Below are 18854 nucleotides of genomic sequence, written 5' to 3'. Positions count from 1 at the left end.
ATGGGCGGCTGTGGCTCAGAGGGTAGAGCAGGTTGTCCACCAATCGGAAGGTCGGTGGTTTGATCCCCGGCTGCTCCGGGTCACATGTCGATGTGTCCTTGAGCAAGACACTTAACCCCAAATTGCTCCCGGAGGCATAGCCATCGGTGTGTGAATGAGTATTTAGATTAAATCCTGATGGGCAAAGTTGGCACCTTAGTAGCCTCTGCCATCAGTGTATGAATGTGTGTGTGAATGGGTGAATACTGACATGTAGTGTAAAGCGCTTTGAGTGGTCGGAAGACTAGAAAAGCGCTATATAAGTCCAAGTCCATTTACCATTTACCATATGTGTTTAAGAGTAGATATATGTCATATATGACCATCTAGCCTCATTCAATGCCAAACACACACACACACACACACACACACACACACATTCTTCAACCTGCTTGTATCCCCTTGTGTTGTGCACCTGTGTGTCTGCATGTCTTCACTTGTTTTGCACTTTAAAACACAATAAAAAAATTAAAGAAAACAAATATTTCTTAATATAAGGAAAACCTGGAAATATTGCCTGAAAGTCAAAATGCTGTATTTTAATCTTGTCTTACTGTGACAGAAAATATAAAGTGTAAAAAAGACAGAAAGAAACTTAATTGTGATATATTACAGAAGGAAGTAGAAGAAAGAAAGATTCAGTTGTCCGACTCATCTGAAAACTCTCCCTGCTGCGTCCAGTGCTTTCTGTTCTTCTTCTTCTTCCTCTTGCCCATCAGCATGGTGGCCAGAACGGTTATCACCACGGTAACGGTGATGACAAGCACGGTGACCGTCTCGGCGAGGCACAGCTCCGTGTCCACGTCCATCAGCCGGTAGTCCTTGAGGGCCGACGGCTCCTTGCAGGTCAGATTGTAGTAGTCGTCCAGGAAGAGCCTATGGATGCTCTGCAGCTTCCGGAAAACTCTCTGCAGGTCGCAATCGCAGTTCCACGGGTTGTCCTCCAGCAGGATGTGGGTGCTGTAGGTGTGGATGTGGAGGAACGTCTTGAAGAAGATTGTGGACATCTGGTTGTTGGCCAGGTTGAGTAACGTCATGCTAGTGAGCGGCTTGAGGACGCCCATCTCCGTCTCTCTGATCTGGTTCCCGGCGAGGTTCAGGACCTCCAGGGATCGCAGCATGGAGAAGATCCCGCTCCTCAGAGACGTCAGCTGGTTGTCCTCCAGGTGGAGCTGCCGCAGGCTGCTCATGGAGGAGAACGACCTCACCTGGATGGTGTGGATGCTGTTGCTGGTCAGGTTTAACCTCTGGAGGCCGTCCAGGTGCAGGAAGCTTCGGCTGTCCAGGCTCGTCAGGCTGTTGTGGGCGAGCTGCAGCTCCCGCAGGAAGGCCAAGCCGATGGAGAAACCTCCAGTCAGGGTGGAGATCCGGTTCCAGCTCAGGTCCAGTTTTTGCAGGAACTCCAGCTGGGAGAAGCCGCCGTCCTCCACCACGCTGATGTTGTTGTTCTGCAGCAGCAGGAATCTGAGCTTGCGGTTTTTGTTGAAGGAGTGTTTGGGGATGATGGAGATGTGGTTGTCGGAGAGGTCGAGGAGCTCGGAGTTGGGGGGGACTCTGCCGGGCAGCTGGGTGAAGAGCGCCCGAGAGCAGATGGTGAACCTCAGATCTCCTCTGCAGTCACAGCCCGGCTCGCACCAGCTGCTGTGAGACCTGGAGGACGCCTCCGTCACCACCAGGAGGAGGAACAGGAACTCCTTCATGGCTCCAAAACTCTCTGAAAACAACCAGAGAGAGGAGTTTACTCTCTGGTTACATACCAAATATGTTATGATTGAACTATTTTACTACTTGATAAAATGATCTGAAGGTTGATCAGGTTGTTAATCAATACAAACTACTCAAAATAAATAAAAGTACTGACTTTAAAGTAGCTGGATTTGCTGTTTTCTCTACGCAGTCCAGTTCTACTTCTAGATATAAAGCCTTCACTGTGGATGAACAAAGCCTACAAAACTCAAAACAATGAAGTTAAAACATCATCAGTTTCCAGATGCAGAATTTAAAGACAGAAATGTCAGAGTTTAAGCACATTATATACAAATTGTGTTATGAGTGGAATAAGTGTTTTCTATAGCACCAAAAAACAGTTTTGATTAAACATTCATAATAACAAAAAAGGTGCAGAATTAGTTTTAAGTCTAAGGAACATTAAGGTCCTCTAGATGATAAAGAAATGTTTTTCTTTAGACACTCAGAGCAAGGAGAAAAAGCACATTACCCTATTTCAGTCTTTACTCAGTCGGGCGCACTAATGGTTTGAAATGCAAACAGGTTGCAGCATCACAGGCTCTTCATCAGACAGGAGGTAATATTGTTTATCGCTTGTGAGCCCTGCGTTTTAAACCATTAATAAACACAACTAAATAAAAGGTTTAATATCTTCTTGCTCTGGCTATGAGAGCCTGAAGAAAGTTTGTAATATTACTGATCCCTTTTCTTTTATCTCAGAATATCATTGTAGTGAATGAAGGAAGAGGAACAGATACAGTAGAGCTACATTTTCCTGTAAATGAATGAACATGTAAAAACTCTCTCTTGTTATAATGTCTGAGGCTTTGTCTTACCAGCAGCTGCTCCCTTGTTTCCCCGTCTGTTTAACCTGCTGACAGTCATCAAGGTGGAAACTGGACATGATGGAGGCGAGGGAGGGCAGGTTGTCACGGCCCGGAGAACCCGACGAGCGACACCACAAAGAGACACGGTGATGGAAAGAGACACAGAGAGGAGGGGAGAGCTCGTCAATTATTCACCTTGCAGCGCTGGGCTTGTGGGAGGGGGTTGTGAGGCAGCTTTAAGAGATTGAAGCCAAACTGGGCCACAGAGCTGAGAATTAGAAGGTCTGGACAGATCTGATTGATTGCAGGCGGAGGGGTGTTTATCTCCAGGTTTATTTATAGATCTATATACATTTACTCATGACTGAAGAACTGAGAGTCAATACGTGTTTTTAGTCGAATATTTTTTTGATTTGGTTTATTTATTTAATTTTTATATTATTAATCTAGTTTTCATTTCACGCTGTTTTACTATTATTATAGCTTTTACATCTATTTTATTACATTTCTTCATTTTTATGTGCATTGGTCTCAAACTGTTGAAGTCTTTTCTGTTGTTTGGTCCACACTTGTTCTGTCTTATTTACAGCTTGTCCCTCATCTGTGAAGCACATTCAACTGCACTGTATGAAAGGTGCTATTCAAATAAAGTTTGATTGATTGATTGATTGGATGGGCGTCTGTGGCAGGAAATAGAGGAAAAGGTGTTTATATTTAATTAGAAACAGTTGTGATAAACTTTTTGTTTCATGTTGGATTTGGAGACACATAAAGACTCACTTGCTGTTTCAATGTATTTGTTGGGAATTAATTGTGCAGTTATGTTTGTTTTTAACAATAATAATGATGATAGTTGTGATAATTTTATTGTGAAGGAATTATTTTTATACAACTTTTTGTATTAGACTTGTACAACATATTTCTCAGTGCCAAGTGTGTGTTTTTTCTAAATTTGTTCCATCTTTTTTATGTTTTCTTTGATGCAAAATGTCACATAGGAAGTTTTTTGTTTCTACTTAAAAAGAAACTTGAGAAATGTGTTAAAACAATAGAAGCTACATTTTGAATTGTAGTCGCCTGGCTGACACCTGTAACACAGTGGGATGATTTAAACTTCAGTTCCTCCATATGACAACATGACAGGCAACCAATGACAGAGGTCAAAGGTCAGAGCATGTTCTTTTGGGTGCCTTGTGATTTTTCTAGTGATTATGTTGGATTAAGTACAACAAATCAACAGCTAAAGAAAGAAATATATATATGAACATATATGAATAAGAGAAGGATTAGAATTAAAATGTCAGGAAGTAAAACTTGTAATTCCCCGATGCTGAAGCTCTTCACTGACAGATATGAGAAGCGAGCCGCAGCCCAGATGTGACACTACTTATTCTCATCTGTAGGATGAAGCGGGGATGTATTAGATAGATGATGAGGAGCGGACCTGTTGGTCACAGAGAGAAAGATTACACTAATACCGTCCAAATCCGCGGCCCAGATAAACCACTCTCTGCAGCCACCGTCCATCCACCTCCATTAATTGAAGAATAACCGCAGCGCTTTAACACAAATTCTGTTCGTCTTTTTTTAGATTTTAGCTGAGTCACATTTACCCAAAAACCTGGAAAGAGTTCAAGATATTAGTTATGTTTTTTATAAGTAAAGTATTCAGATCCTTTACTTAAGTAAAGGCACCTCTACCATAATATAAAAATACTCTATTACTAGTAAAAGTCCTGCATTGAAAGTAGTTGCATATAAGTATTATTAGCAAACTGTACTTTAAGTAGAAAAAGTCAAATGTAATCTATAAAATGCATCATAGTTTGTAAGATCATCATCTGTTTTATCTGTAAAGTCTTTTGTAAAATAACTCATGAGTCAGTTGTAGTTGAGTAAAAAGTATAAAGTAGCATTAAATGGAAGTACAAGTCATGATATCATTATTCAATTACTGAATGTGCAAGGACGTCTTCACCTGTTGGTCCCATGAAAGTCAGTTTTATTATCTTGGGCTTCAACAAAAAAACAATTACTATCAATAATGCACTTACCCCTGAGTGGTGAGATTCATCAGTTCTGTGAGGGAGTTGGTTTGTGGTGTCAGCAGCTGCAGACTCTCTTCATACAGGATGGAGACACACTTTCTCACATTACACCATGAGCAGTGTTGATACGATGTTTGGAGTGTCAACTGCTGTTGGCTCTGTGGCATCAGGGATGTCATGGACTGTTTCATCAACATCAATGACCATCAAAAACCTTGATGCATGGATGTCCTGTCACTGCATAAAAGAAAAACACATGAAAAATTGATGCTCCTAGTCATTTACAACGCTGAAGAAAGAAAGTGCTGAAACCAATACAAATAAAAAATTGCTTATTAAATATTCAACCTGTTTGTTGCACTGTAAAGCATGTCTACTGTTTCCACCCGGACGACAATAGAGCTACGCCTATGTCTTTTCCCGGTGGAGGAGAGCTGTTCAAGACACTGTTTGAGTGTCGCTCGCCACACATCACAGCAAAGTCATTGTGGTGTTGTGCAAGCCATCGCACATAAGAGTACAGTGGTGTCGTTGTCGCATTGTGTCTGAAAGGGCCTTCAGTGAGTGAGAGACAGAGAGAGAAATGGAGAGTACCAAGAGAAAAGAAATACTCAAGCAGGGGCTAAAAAATGAATGAATGAATGAATGAAAACTGATGAATATAAGCCTAGTTGATACCAGAGATTCATGTCAGAGGGGCGAAGTATTCAGTTTTCTTTCATGAGAATTAAAAGTAAAATTAAAAGTATGCATATTTAACAAAAAAAGGCTGTTGCAGTGTACTTATTATTTTCATTCTTTAAAAGTCACCAGAATGCAGGACACAAAGTCTCTGAAAGTCAAAGTTTTTCTGGGTGAGGACACCCAAACCCCCCGCTTTGATTTTTAAATGCTCCCTATTTTTGAGGTCTCAAGGTATGGTATTATGTAGGGCAGATATCAGGGCACTAGAGCACATTTTAAATCCAAGCAATAGGTGAAAAATGACATGCGATAAAGTAGGTAGCAGTAATAGTTGTAGTGGTATTAGTTGTGGCATCAACAGTAGTATTAGCAGTAGTGATAGTAGTTGTAAAACTAGCAGTAGCAGTAGTAGATGTAGTAGTATTAGTAGTAGCAATAAAAAGACAAACAAGATATAATGTTATTGCCCTGGGGTGACCTTTCAGGGATCACCTGTCAGTGTGTTCTTCTTCCTCTTCTTCTGGTGATGCTCTCAGTTCTTCTTCTGTTTATTGGAAACAAAAAAGAAACATAAAGTAGTACAGCGAATGATTATCAGTAATAATCATGATGTATTTTTTGTGAGTTTTTGGAGGTGCACTCCTCAGACAGTGTCAGTGATGGTGGTACAGTACAGCAGATATTGGGTTTCTGCAGGGATCCAGTTTCAGAGCAGCCGTTGACTCGACCTGGATAATTGTGCAGCAGCTGGAAACTACTTCAGTTACCTCCTACTGTGTACTTCACCCTGCCGTCAACAGTACCCTGTTTATGGATGAAAATCTCCTGGAAATATAAAGACACATGTGTTTTATTGGGATCTTGAATATAAAATATATAAATCACAAATTTTATCTTTAGTTTAGTGTATTTAGTTTCTCTAAAGAAACTTAATACAAACAAGAATTATGATTTTAATTTGAATATTTTCATTAATAAATTTATGAAAACAACTTATTATACTATCTCTACTACGACTGATACTACCACCATTACTGAAACGAGTCCTCTACTTCTAGTACTAATACTGCTACTGTTGATTTAGCAGCTACTATTACCACTACTGTTACTACTTTGTCTACTGCTACTACTACTGATATTACCACCATTACTGAAACGAGTCCTCTACTTCTAGTACTACTACTGCTACTGTTGATGCCACAGCTACTGTTACTACTACTACTGTATTTACTCTCCTGCTTCCACTACTGCCACCTGTACTTCTACTGCTACCTCTACTTCTTCTAGTACTTCTTCTGTTGCTAATACTAATACTTTTCAGCTATCACTAGTATTTCTACGACTACCACCTGTGCTGGTTCTACTGCTACAATTACTACTACTAATACTGGTACTACTCTTCTACATCAACTAGTACTTCTACTGCTATTACTGCAACTACTACCATTGCCTGTATTGCTATTAACACTACTCCCTCTACTACTGCTACTGCTAGTTGTACAACTACCGCTACTGTTAATGACATATACTTGAACTTCTTCTATCGTAGTTTGAATACATTGTGATTCGTATGTGATCTGTGTCACATATTATAAAGATTAGAGATGATCTACCATCAGATGGTATTTGAGTGTCTGTTTGTGAACTACAGATTATGTATAAATGTGTGTACACAGTGTACACAGTGTACACAGATACAGTGTGTCTGACGCCGGCTGTAACAGCAGGATTACAGTGAGACAGTGAAGCACATGAAATGAAGACGCTAATCGTTAATCCTTGTGGACTACAGGGATTACTTCCATGTTCTGCTGCTGGAACATTAAAGTCTTCACCTCACTTTCATTGCTTTTCTTTTTAGCTTTTTCTTTGCAGTTTTAAGACCCTTGAACTTAAAATATTTTTGTGCAGAAAAACACCAAAAAATTCAACTTCTTCAACTAATGATTACTATTATCATGTTCTCAATTTATTGATTCATTGTTCTGTTAGTAAAATGTCAGAAAATAGCGAAAGAAATCCCCAAATAATGTCTTTAAATGTCATGTTTTGTCAGACCAAAACCCAAAGATATTAATTTTCTGTTTTCTGTCAATCGATACTTTTTAGTTTTAATATATACTGTCATATTTGATCAAATCTGATCAAAATGTTAACTGGATTTTCTCAAAATCAGCCAGTGTACTTTTGATATATCTAGTTTCCTTCAAAGATCAAAGGTCTATAAATGCCACATATATTAGTTTCAGTTATTTAAAGCAGCCAGCAGGGGGCGAAACAGCTCCATCTGAAACAAGAGCAGGCTTTACAACAGATGTTAGTGATCTCTCTCTCCACAGCAGCACCAGTTGTGAGTGGTGATAGTAGTAGTAGTTGTAATAGCAGACAACAATAGTGGTAAAAAAAATAAATTAATTGCTAATCCTCTTAAATGTATGAGTGTTACAGTTTTACACACACACTCCCGCCCTTCAGCTGTCAATCATCCCACTCAGGTGTCACTCACACCTCTGATCAATAAAGAAAATTCAAATGTATTCACAAAACCACGTTTGATAGAATCAGAGTTGACATGAAGCTGCTTCACAGAGCAGTGCAGTGAGGGTGTGTGTGTATAAACGTACAGTATGTGTGTGACGGGTGGAGGTGTTAATGACTGTGACACCGTGGCGGCTCGTTCACGCCCCTCCTCAGATCCAACATGGCAGCTCTGACTCTGTGACAGGAAGAGCCTCGGAGAGGTCACGTGAGGTCAGAGCAACAAGGAGCCGGTTGGCTGCAACAGATTGTCCCTGCCGCTGTCAAGTCCTCAATCAGGTCCTCAGATGTGACAGACCTGGACGGGTTTGATATTTAATCACTGCTGCTGTTAGAGCTCAACCTCAGCTGCTCAAACATGTATCTTTAAATGCATTTACATTCTGTATTTATGTTTATACATCTTTTAATAACTTAAGTGATATAATGTAAGACGTATGCATTTATAAATATGTTGATCGTGATCATGAATATCAAACTGGGAAAGTTTGTGTGTTTAACAAGTGAAACATTGAGAAGAAAGCCTCCATTAGAAACTGAGATGAAAGAGTTTTATGACATTAAACTCTGTGATAAAGACTCCTCACTGAGTGTGAACCAATTCCTCTGAATAAACATCATCACTGCTGTCATCATCATCATCCTCATCATCACTGTGAGTGTCAGCGCTGTCATCCTGAGTGTCTTCATCTCCATCATCACCGTCAACATCACTTCATCTTGTTTTAATCAATGTTGAGCTCAACTACCTCAACCAGTACAGCTTCTAATACTACTACTGCAAGAATTGTAACTACTACAAACTCCTGCCACTGCTTCTACTAACTACTACTACCACAACTAGTACAGCTACTAATACTACTACTGCAAGAACTGTAACTACTACAAACTCCTGCCACTGCTTCTAACTACTACTACCTCAACCAGTACAGCTACTAATATTACTAATACTACTACTGCAAGAACTGTTACTACAAACTCCAGCCACTGCTTCTACTAACTACTACTACCTCAACCAATACAGCTACTAATACTACTACTGCAAGAACTGCAACTACTACAAACTCCTGCCGCTGCTTCTACTAACAACTACTACCTCAACTAGTAAAGCTAGTAATATAATTACTACAACTACTACTGCACAACTGCAACTACAACAACTATTACTAATGCTATACTGCTACAACTTCTACAGCTACAGTAACTGACTGTACTAATACTGCTACTACGAACTACGAACTACTACAGTACAGTACAGCTGCAGCTACTAATACCACAACTACTGCTGCAACTAACAAAAACTACTAATAGTATTACTGCAAGAACTACAATTTCTACAAACCCCTGCCACTACCTTTAGTACCTCTACTACAATAACTACAATTAATAAAACACCTACCACTGCTTCTACTACTTATTATTACCACAGAGCTACTACTGCAAAAACTGCTTCTACTACCCACTACTACTACTGCAAAGCTGCAACTACAACCGCTATACTGCTACTGCTGCAACTTCAACAGCTACTGTAACTGACTGTACGAATACTTCTACTGCCAATGCCAATGCAGATACCAGTACTACTACAGTACAGTACAGCTGCAGCTACTAGTACCACAACTACTGCTGCTACTGCAAGAACTGTTATTACCACAAACTCCTGCCACTACTTTTACTACGACTAAACCACAACTAATAAAGCTACTACTAATAATACTAATACTACTGCAAAGGCTGCTAATTCAACAGCTACTGTAACTGACTGTATGAATACGTCTACTACCAGTGCTACTACAGTACTACTGTCCTGTGACCTTTCACACTCTGATGGACATGAAACCTGCCATCTGTACAAGCAAACTACTTCCAGTTTGACCTCTGACCTCTCTCTCTGTGTGTGTGTGTGTGTGAGAGTTTCCAGACAAAGCCACAGTCGATAAAGAAAACACCTCCAGGGAAACTGGGAAAAGTGTGTGTGTGTGTGTGTGAGATTGAGCTTTAACACACACACCCACAGTCTCCAGTGGTCTCTGGTTGTCATTGTGGATCCATCAGACCAACAGGAGGGAGGCCGTGACCTCCAAACCAACTCTACTCATCTTTTCTCTCCTCTCTTCCTATTCATCACCCAGCTCCTCTCTTTCTATTCCTTTCGTCTCCCTCCTCTCCTCTTCATCTCCCCTCTACCTCTGGTCTTTTCTCCTCTTCTCTCATCCTCATTTGTCCCTCTCTCTTCATTTGCTGTTCCTCTTGTTTTGTTTTCCTTCTCCTCCTCTACGTCTCCTTGAACCCTCCTCTGGTTGTTCCTTCAGTATCTAGGTCGAGGTTGTGTTTTTGCTCTCTAGTGTGGACTGGTGAGTACACACACACACACAAACACACACACACACACACAGTATTTTTGGCAGCTCAGTGTGTGATCGCCCCTTGAGATGTCAGAGCTTTTAGGTCAGGCAGATCTGTGAGGTTCAGCAGCTTCCTGGAAAAAAACAGCAGCAGGTCGCCGAAAATACTCTGAATTATTCAACAGCATCATATCAAAGTCAACACAACAAACAACGAGAGCCGCACAAATTCTGTCGAATGAACACAAACTGCATTAAAGGATTATGTTTCATCAACCTGTTGAAGGGTTTAACCAAACACTGGATTTTCTTGCTCCAATAAAATGGCTAAAAATGTTTAAAGTGGACGGGAGCAGAAGCAAAACGTATTTTAGACACCTAAAAAAATCAAAGTGTACGCTATATTTTGTATATTTCCGTTTGTTTACTCTGCCGCGAGACAGCTACAGTCTATGTTTCCGGGGAAACGGAAGCAGTTATCTTTTCTCTTATTAAAGCCACCAGACTCCATTGAAAAAAACAGTAATTTTACCTTGCAGAACATGGGAGTTGCTGGTCTACCGCTGCCTTGATCAGTTAGTTTGTTTGTTATTGTGTGACTTTGGTGTTTTAAAGGGTTAGTTCGGATTCAGTAAAATAGACTTATATTGAATATAATTATATAGAAATAGAATTCTGGCACTAATGGCACATTTTTGAGGATCATTGCTTTCATTTTGACCAAACCCAAAAGTAGCAGATCAATTTGAACTGATTTTAACCTGGATATTTTATACATATTATAAGTAAAAACTGTTTGCTGCAGTTTACAGAAAACAACGGCCATCTTTTGTAAAAAATATAAAGTGAGACTAAAAGTTTTCTGTTCCTTCGGAGGGGAGCAGTTGTGTGTTTAAGCTTCCGGCATCAATATTTGATGACCTCTCCACCCGCCTCATCTGCTTGGGTCGACCAAGTAAACGCGCTGATCCAACCTGTTTTGGCATATTGACATGGAGGACGCGGTAACGGCAGCCATGTCACCAACAACACACAAACCGGGGGTTGATGTTTGAAGGCCCGGGGGTTAAAGGTCAAACCGTGCGGGTGAAGGTGCTCAGTGAAGCGTCACACGGAGAGAAAACAGAGAGAAACGTTTTCTTGTCAAACACAATCACAACAGAAATAACAGAGTCCCTTCAGTCTGCAGCTGTTTACATGGGGACATATTTACATATCAATATCATTAGGTTAATTAGTCTTTTATAATATTATTTAGTCCTATTGTATACATATCTGATGGAAAACTATGTACACATATATATTTTACTGTGTTTTTAAAACAGTTTTAGCCATGCAATTGTTGATTTTGCTGGTTATAATAAAAACTGTCATCAGAATCAATCATTATACAGTAGATTAAATTATTTTATCTGAACCTCTTGGCTAATGTCTTTTTGTCTGGACTCTCTGCATACTGTTGGCAAAAAGCTGGATTATTTTTCTGCTAATTACCTTGAACTAGGTGTGGTAATATCTAAACGTCTGACAGCAAGAGACCAAAACTTTTTCTACGAGTTAACATGAATTTAGAGTCCTTAAATGACTTTTAATTAAGCATGGTGGGGGTCGAAGAGAGCTGTCAATCAAACGTTTGACCTGAGCGTCACGCTGAGGTCGAAGCCTGCAGGCTGGACAGCGACACTCGGTAAAGGTCGGGACATTCAACTGAAGCTTCCTGCAGACACACACCTGACCTTTCAGCTCGCTACACGTCCACTTTGACCACCTGCAATTACTGAACAAGGTTTTCTAGAAACTGACGGAACATCTGGGCCAATATTGTCCTGCTGTTAAACTGGACTCTGATGTGATGCAGTTTGATTGATTATCTATTGAAGAACTGCCCAGCACTGCCCTGGCTGGTCAAAAACAGTCCCTAAAGACACATGAACAATGATCTTTTACAGTTCTACATGTGTGAAGAAGTATCTGTATGATGTGGCCTTATTACATGTGAGGTATTCATCTTGTCAGATCTGGCTCTGACTTTTAAAATACGTTTTAATAGCCAATAAAGTCCATCAACCTGCTGCTGACGTCTAAACTTCCCTGCTGCATGTGCCTGCTGGGAAAAGACCTTTACTTCATAAACAATATGATTCGCCTCACAGTGACCTGCAGGCAGAAATCAACTGAAACCTTCCTGCTTTTATTTATTCACAAATTACTCTTACAGTTTTAATCCTTGTACCTATTTTGCAGTTTTTAGGGATTGAGTTTAAACAATTTTGGCTCAGGTAGGATGCAAGTAAAAACTACTTTTCTCCAACCAAAAGTGAATTTACACTGATTTACAATCGCTACATTTTCTGATTGTAGCTTCTAAAATGTTTATTACATTATATTGCAGCTGTAAGCAGATATAAGTGTATATTAATGTATTCGTCAAATCCTCCTATATGGAGTCATAGGAGTGTCATAAAAAGAAAAGGAAGGAAAAATAAAGTGATAAATGGATAAAAATAAATAAATTACATAAATTATAAAATAATATATCTTTTTTTAAATATACTGAAAAAATTGAGTAATTTATATGCAAAAAAACATATAAGTATATATTTAAAATAAAAGTATAAATTAAAATGCTTAGAATTATTTTTTAATATCTTGTGATTTGTCTTTATATTTCCACATTTACTTTTTTCTCTATATTTCCATTTTTAAAACTTATTTATTCTTTTATTTATTCATCTTTGTATTCCCACATTAATTCTAATTCTTTTACAGATTAATTATTTTTTATTGCACGCCTATGACTCCATACTTATACATAAAATGCATCTTCATAGGAGAAGTTAATAATACTGTACATTATTAAACACTTATTTTCTACCTATGACTACATTGTGGTGTGTTATAAACCATAAATTGACATACTGCTTCTAATGCTAAAGAAGGGGAGTTAAAATATAATTATGTGTATGTGTGTTTAATGAAAGCAGTCTGTGTGTTTGAGCAGCCTGCAGGGAGTCAAAGCTCAGATCTGGGTTACAGTGACGGGAGGTGGAGATGGAGGTTGTGGTGAGGGGCCTAAAAGCCTCCCTGCCTGTTAACACCGACCATTAGCTCTCTGTTTAAACCTTTATGACAGCTTACACTGCGCTCTGCTCGGCCATCTGGACGTTCCTGTGTCACTCGATGCAGATAAATGAAAGAAAATCAGGGTTATCTTTGGGTGTGGACCGAAGGTGAGCAGCAGATGTGTTTGATTTCCTTGTTTCGACTTTATTTATTCATGTTTTATTGTCTGTGAAACAGTTATTGTGAAGTGCTACCACAAATAAAGTTCATGTTCATTATTTATTGTTGCCCTTTTCCTGAGAGGGAGTGTGCTTTACCTTTATATCAGGAAGTGCAGGAGTATCTGTTTGATGGGTCGGAGGTAATGCACATTGACAGGCCGGCGGGTGGAGACAGGGTGTGTGCAGAGAGAGCGAGAGAGAGAGAGAGAGAGAGAGAGAGAGAGAGAGAGAGCGAGAGAGAGAGAGAGAGAGAGAGAGAGAGAGAGAGAGAGAGAGAGAGAGAGAGAGAGAGAGAGAGAGAGAGAGAGGGGGGTCGGTGTTTACTGCTGCAGCTCTGCATGTAGATGAATAAAGGCAAAATTAAATTAATAGAAACAGACTTGGACAGAAAAATCAATCTGTGAGAAATTAATCAGAGCTTCAGTGGATCCAGGTTGAGAGGAAAAGTGAGTTTCCAAGCAAGCAAAAACACTACAGTAGATTATTATGATTTATGAATATAATATAATGTAATTTAATATAATATAATATAATATAATATAATATAAAATAATATAATATAATATAATATAATATCATATAATATAATGTAATTTTATATAATATAATGTAATATAATATAATATAATATCATATAATATAATGTAATATAATATAATATAATATAATATAATATAATATAAAATAATATAATATAATATAATATAATATTATATAATATAATGTAATTTTATATAATGTAATATAATATAATATAATATAATATAATATAATATAATATAATATAAAATTAATCAATCCAGTTAAATCAGAAAGATACATTTCTTAGATGACATAAAAGATGCCTAAAAGAAAATTTCTGTCCATTTTATGGGTGGGTGAAAGGCATTGTGGGAAATGTAGGAAAACAACACAAGATAGGTTCACCTAAATATCTGCTGGAATATGATGAACATCATATTTATGTCTACATGTGAATTTGAAATTTTCATTTTAGACTTCAAAACGAAAGCAAAAATATTATTTAAATCTAAAGCATAAAAAAATCATTTGAAAATTCAGATTTGAGCTGTTTGAATAATTTTTTTTTAAAAAAACACAGCGTTAGTAGGGTCTGAAAGCAGGTCAGAGCTCTGCACTCGCTCACAGAAACAGCACAGTGTCCATATTTTCCATCAGGGAAAAGGCCTGAGTGGTTATAGACGATCATTAAATATTTCATATCTTGTCTGTGCAGCAGAAGCGACGCACAACCGCAGAGACTCCTGATCGAGGTGTTAAATATTGGACGTTGACAGTAACTCTGTTGATATACAGTACAGTCTGAACTTGATTAAAACGTGCAGGTAAAGCCGACGAACATTTAACCTCCACAATGAAAGTGAGGGAAGGAAAAGACTTCATCAGGAAAAGAAACAGCATTAAATGCCCCGTGTTTACCTGACAAGTGACCTCTTGTTATCAGAAGCAAAGCAGGAGGTTACCTGAACTTAATAGAGCTCTAACGAGGAGTTGAGATGAGCTGCCTGGTTTCAGACCTCTGAAATGTTTCACATATCTCAGATTTAAAAGAGGATTTAAAGAGGAAATGAAACAAAATGGGAGTATGATGCTAAAAATAATCATCTATGGTTGGATTAAAACTTGTGTTGTGTGATTTTTTTTTATGCATGTATTGACTGGACTTTTTGTGAACTGTATGCAATATATTATGTATCCCTGAATGGATTTAATGCACAATAAAGCACACTGAGCGTACTGGTAAAGAAATGTACTGTATGTACAGTGTATAAATAAAATTGGGGTTACTAAATAAAATACTAAAACTTTGTTCATAAGCTTTTGACAAAAATGAAACATTTTTTAATTAAATACTATTGCAGTGCAGTCCAAACATTACTTAGTGCTCCTTTAAAAACACTTCACAATGCAAACAGAACAGGAAGTGATGCTTTTAGTCCATAATCTGCTTTAGATCTCATCTTTTTAGATCTACATGTTCAGCCTGTTTTGTGATGGAGAGCACCGTTATCAATACAAAGGAAACACAGAGTCGTCTTCCTCGTGGTTGTAATGAATTATCTCAATGACCAACACAACAACAACATTTTGCTCTCGGTTGGCGCCTCCTTGAGGTTTGAACTCTCCCAGCGGGCCTCGCCAGCGGCCTGTGGCGGTGGGTTGTGTGACGCAGCGGCCCGGGCAAGCTAAAGTGGGACACACAACATCTTGCTTGGATGATTGATCACGTCACAAGCGGGCAAAGTTAACCGGCTGAAGGCTGCGGGAGAAGAAAAACTCTCATAAATGATTTGGGGCGAGTCATTAAAGATGTAAAGTCGGCAAGCAGACAGCGTTCAGCACTCGGCAGAGGAAGCCTTTATGTGTGCAGCTAAAATTTGTCGTTTTAAACATCTTCACAGTCAGGCTTTTATCTTTCTATCATTTTCTGAATGCATTTTGATCCCCAGGATGCATAAATCTGAGCTTGAGCTGAAGGTGATACAAATCACTCCAGATGTAGACGCTCACAAAGAAAACTAAATAGATCCCCTTTGACCTCTTTTTGAGATATTTCACAGTTTTAGAGGAGATATTTCACAGTTTTAGAGGAGATATTTCACAGTTTTAGAGGAGATATTTCACAGTTTTAGAGGAGATATTTCACGGTTTTAGAGGAGATATTTCACGGTTTTAGAGGAGATATTTCACGGTTTTAGAGGAGATATTTCATGGTTTTAGAGGAGATATTTCATGGTTTTAGAGGAGATATTTCACAGTTTAAGAGGAGATATTTCACGGTTTTAGAGGAGATATTTCACAGTTTTAGAGGAGATATTTCACAGTTTTAGAGGAGATATTTCACAGTTTTAGAGGAGATATTTCACAGTTTTAGAGGAGATATTTCACAGTTTTAGAGGAGATATTTCACAGTTTTAGAGGAGACATTTCACGGTTTTAGAGGAGATATTTCACGGTTTTAGAGGAGATATTTCACAGTTTTAGAGGAGATATTTCATGGTTTTAGAGGAGATATTTCAGTTTTAGAGGAGATATTTCATGGTTTTAGAGGAGATATTTCACTGTTTTAGAGGAGATATTTCACGGTTTTAGAGGAGATATTTCACAGTTTTAGAGGAGATATTTCATGGTTTTAGAGGAGATATTTCAGTTTTAGAGGAGATATTTCACAGTTTTAGAGGAGATATTTCACAGTTTTAGAGGAGATATTTCACAGTTTTAGAGGAGATATTTCACAGTTTTAGAGGAGATATTTCAGTTTTAGAGGAGATATTTCACAGTTTTAGAGGAGATATTTCACGGTTTTAGAGGAGATATTTCACAGTTTTAGAGGAGATATTTCACAGTTTTAGAGGAGATATTTCACAGTTTTAGAGGAGATATTTCACAGTTTTAGAGGAGATATTTCACAGTTTTAGAGGAGATATTTCACAGTTTTAGAGGAGATATTTCACAGTTTTAGAGGAGATATTTCACAGTTTTAGAGGAGATATTTCACAGTTTTAGAGGAGATATTTCACAGTTTTAGAGGAGATATTTCACAGTTTTAGAGGAGATATTTCACAGTTTTAGAGGAGATATTTCACAGTTTTAGAGGAGATATTTCACAGTTTTAGAGGAGATATTTCACAGTTTTAGAGGAGATATTTCACGGTTTTAGAGGAGATATTTCACGGTTTTAGAGGAGATATTTCACGGTTTTAGAGGAGATATTTCACGGTTTTAGAGGAGATATTTCACGGTTTTAGAGGAGATATTTCACAGTTTTAGAGGAGATATTTCACAGTTTAAGAGGAGATATTTCACAGTTTTAGAGGAGATATTTCACAGTTTTAGAGGAGATATTTCACAGTTTTAGAGGAGATATTTCACAGTTTTAGAGGAGATATTTCACAGTTTTAGAGGAGATATTTCACAGTTTTAGAGGAGATATTTCACAGTTTTAGAGGAGATATTTCACTGTTTTAGAGGAGATATTTCACTGTTTTAGAGGAGATATTTCACTGTTTTAGAGGAGATATTTCACAGTTTTAGAGGAGATATTTCACAGTTTAAGAGGAGATATTTCACAGTTTAAGAGGAGATATTTCACAGTTTTAGAGGAGATATTTCACAGTTTTAGAGGAGATATTTCACAGTTTTAGAGGAGATATTTCACAGTTTTAGAGGAGATATTTCACAGTTTAAGAGGAGATATTTCACAGTTTTAGAGGAGATATTTCACAGTTTAAGAGGAGATATTTCACAGTTTTAGAGGAGATATTTCAGTTTTAGAGGAGATATTTCACAGTTTTAGAGGAGATATTTCACGGTTTTAGAGGAGATATTTCACAGTTTTAGAGGAGATATTTCACAGTTTTAGAGGAGATATTTCACAGTTTTAGAGGAGATATTTCACAGTTTTAGAGGAGATATTTCACTGTTTTAGAGGAGATATTTCACTGTTTTAGAGGAGATATTTCACAGTTTTAGAGGAGATATTTCACAGTTTTAGAGGAGATATTTCACAGTTTAAGAGGAGATATTTCACAGTTTAAGAGGAGATATTTCACAGTTTTAGAGGAGATATTTCACAGTTTAAGAGGAGATATTTCACAGTTTTAGAGGAGATATTTCACAGTTTAAGAGGAGATATTTCACAGTTTTAGAGGAGATATTTCAGTTTTAGAGGAGATATTTCACAGTTTTAGAGGAGATATTTCACGGTTTTAGAGGAGATATTTCACAGTTTTAGAGGAGATATTTCACAGTTTTAGAGGAGATATTTCATGGTTTTAGAGGAGATATTTTATGCTTTGGCTCAGTGTTTTATCTCTGCTGTCGGTCAGTAATAGTCGCTTTAGTCTCAGGCAGATCGCCTCTGGTTATCAGTGTGTGTTTGTTTGCTTTCTGCCAGGCGTGACTTCACACATCTGCTGGTGCAAAAAGCGTAAGAACGGAAGGGGTGGAAATGGAAAATACTGGTGTGTGTGTGTGTGTGTTGTCGGTTCAGTGACAGCAGCTAAAAGCTTCCTCAGGTTACTGGTGGCGTGCGTCACTTCAGTTTTTAAAATCTCTGAGGTCAGCTCAGGGTGGATTTTACCTTATTGGTTATTCTACTGGACACATCAACTAATACTTTTTCTTGTTTTTTATAAATATTGTTTAATTATTGTTGCTGTTTGATCATTGCTGTAATCAAATTGTTATTTGTGGTATTAGATTTAATTATGTTTCTTCACATTATTATTATGTTTGTTATCTCTTGTTTTATATTCAGTTAAGATTTTAGGTAATTTAACAACAGTGTCTCCAACAGGGTACTGATAAGTGTATTCTTAAACAGTAAAATGTGCCACT

General features: G+C 38.0%; 1 protein-coding gene across 1 annotated transcript; it reads right to left on the bottom strand.

The window, feature by feature from the left end:
- Positions 1 to 388: 388 nt before the first annotated feature.
- Positions 389 to 2733, bottom strand: LOC141762819 (uncharacterized). The gene is made up of 2 exons (XM_074626899.1): positions 2604 to 2733; positions 389 to 1753 (listed from the first exon to the last, which is right to left on the bottom strand). The coding sequence occupies exons 1-2, from the start codon at positions 2650 to 2652 to the stop codon at positions 678 to 680; spliced, it is 1125 nt and encodes a 374-aa protein (XP_074483000.1). The 5' UTR covers positions 2653 to 2733; the 3' UTR covers positions 389 to 677.
- Positions 2734 to 18854: the final 16121 nt, after the last annotated feature.

The sequence above is a fragment of the Sebastes fasciatus genome, chromosome 24 (genome assembly GCF_043250625.1).
Source record: "Sebastes fasciatus isolate fSebFas1 chromosome 24, fSebFas1.pri, whole genome shotgun sequence".
Lineage (NCBI taxonomy): Eukaryota > Metazoa > Chordata > Actinopteri > Perciformes > Sebastidae > Sebastes > Sebastes fasciatus.
This window is presented reverse-complemented; position numbering and strand designations above follow the sequence as displayed.

Coding starts and splice junctions, on each gene's coding strand:
- LOC141762819 (XM_074626899.1), bottom strand. CDS start 2,652: ATGACTGTCAGCAGGTTAAACAGACGGGGAAACAAGGGAGCAGCTGCT. Junction 1,754..2,603: donor AAACAAGGGAGCAGCTGCTG/GTAAGACAAAGC, acceptor GGTTGTTTTCAG/AGAGTTTTGGAGCCATGAAG.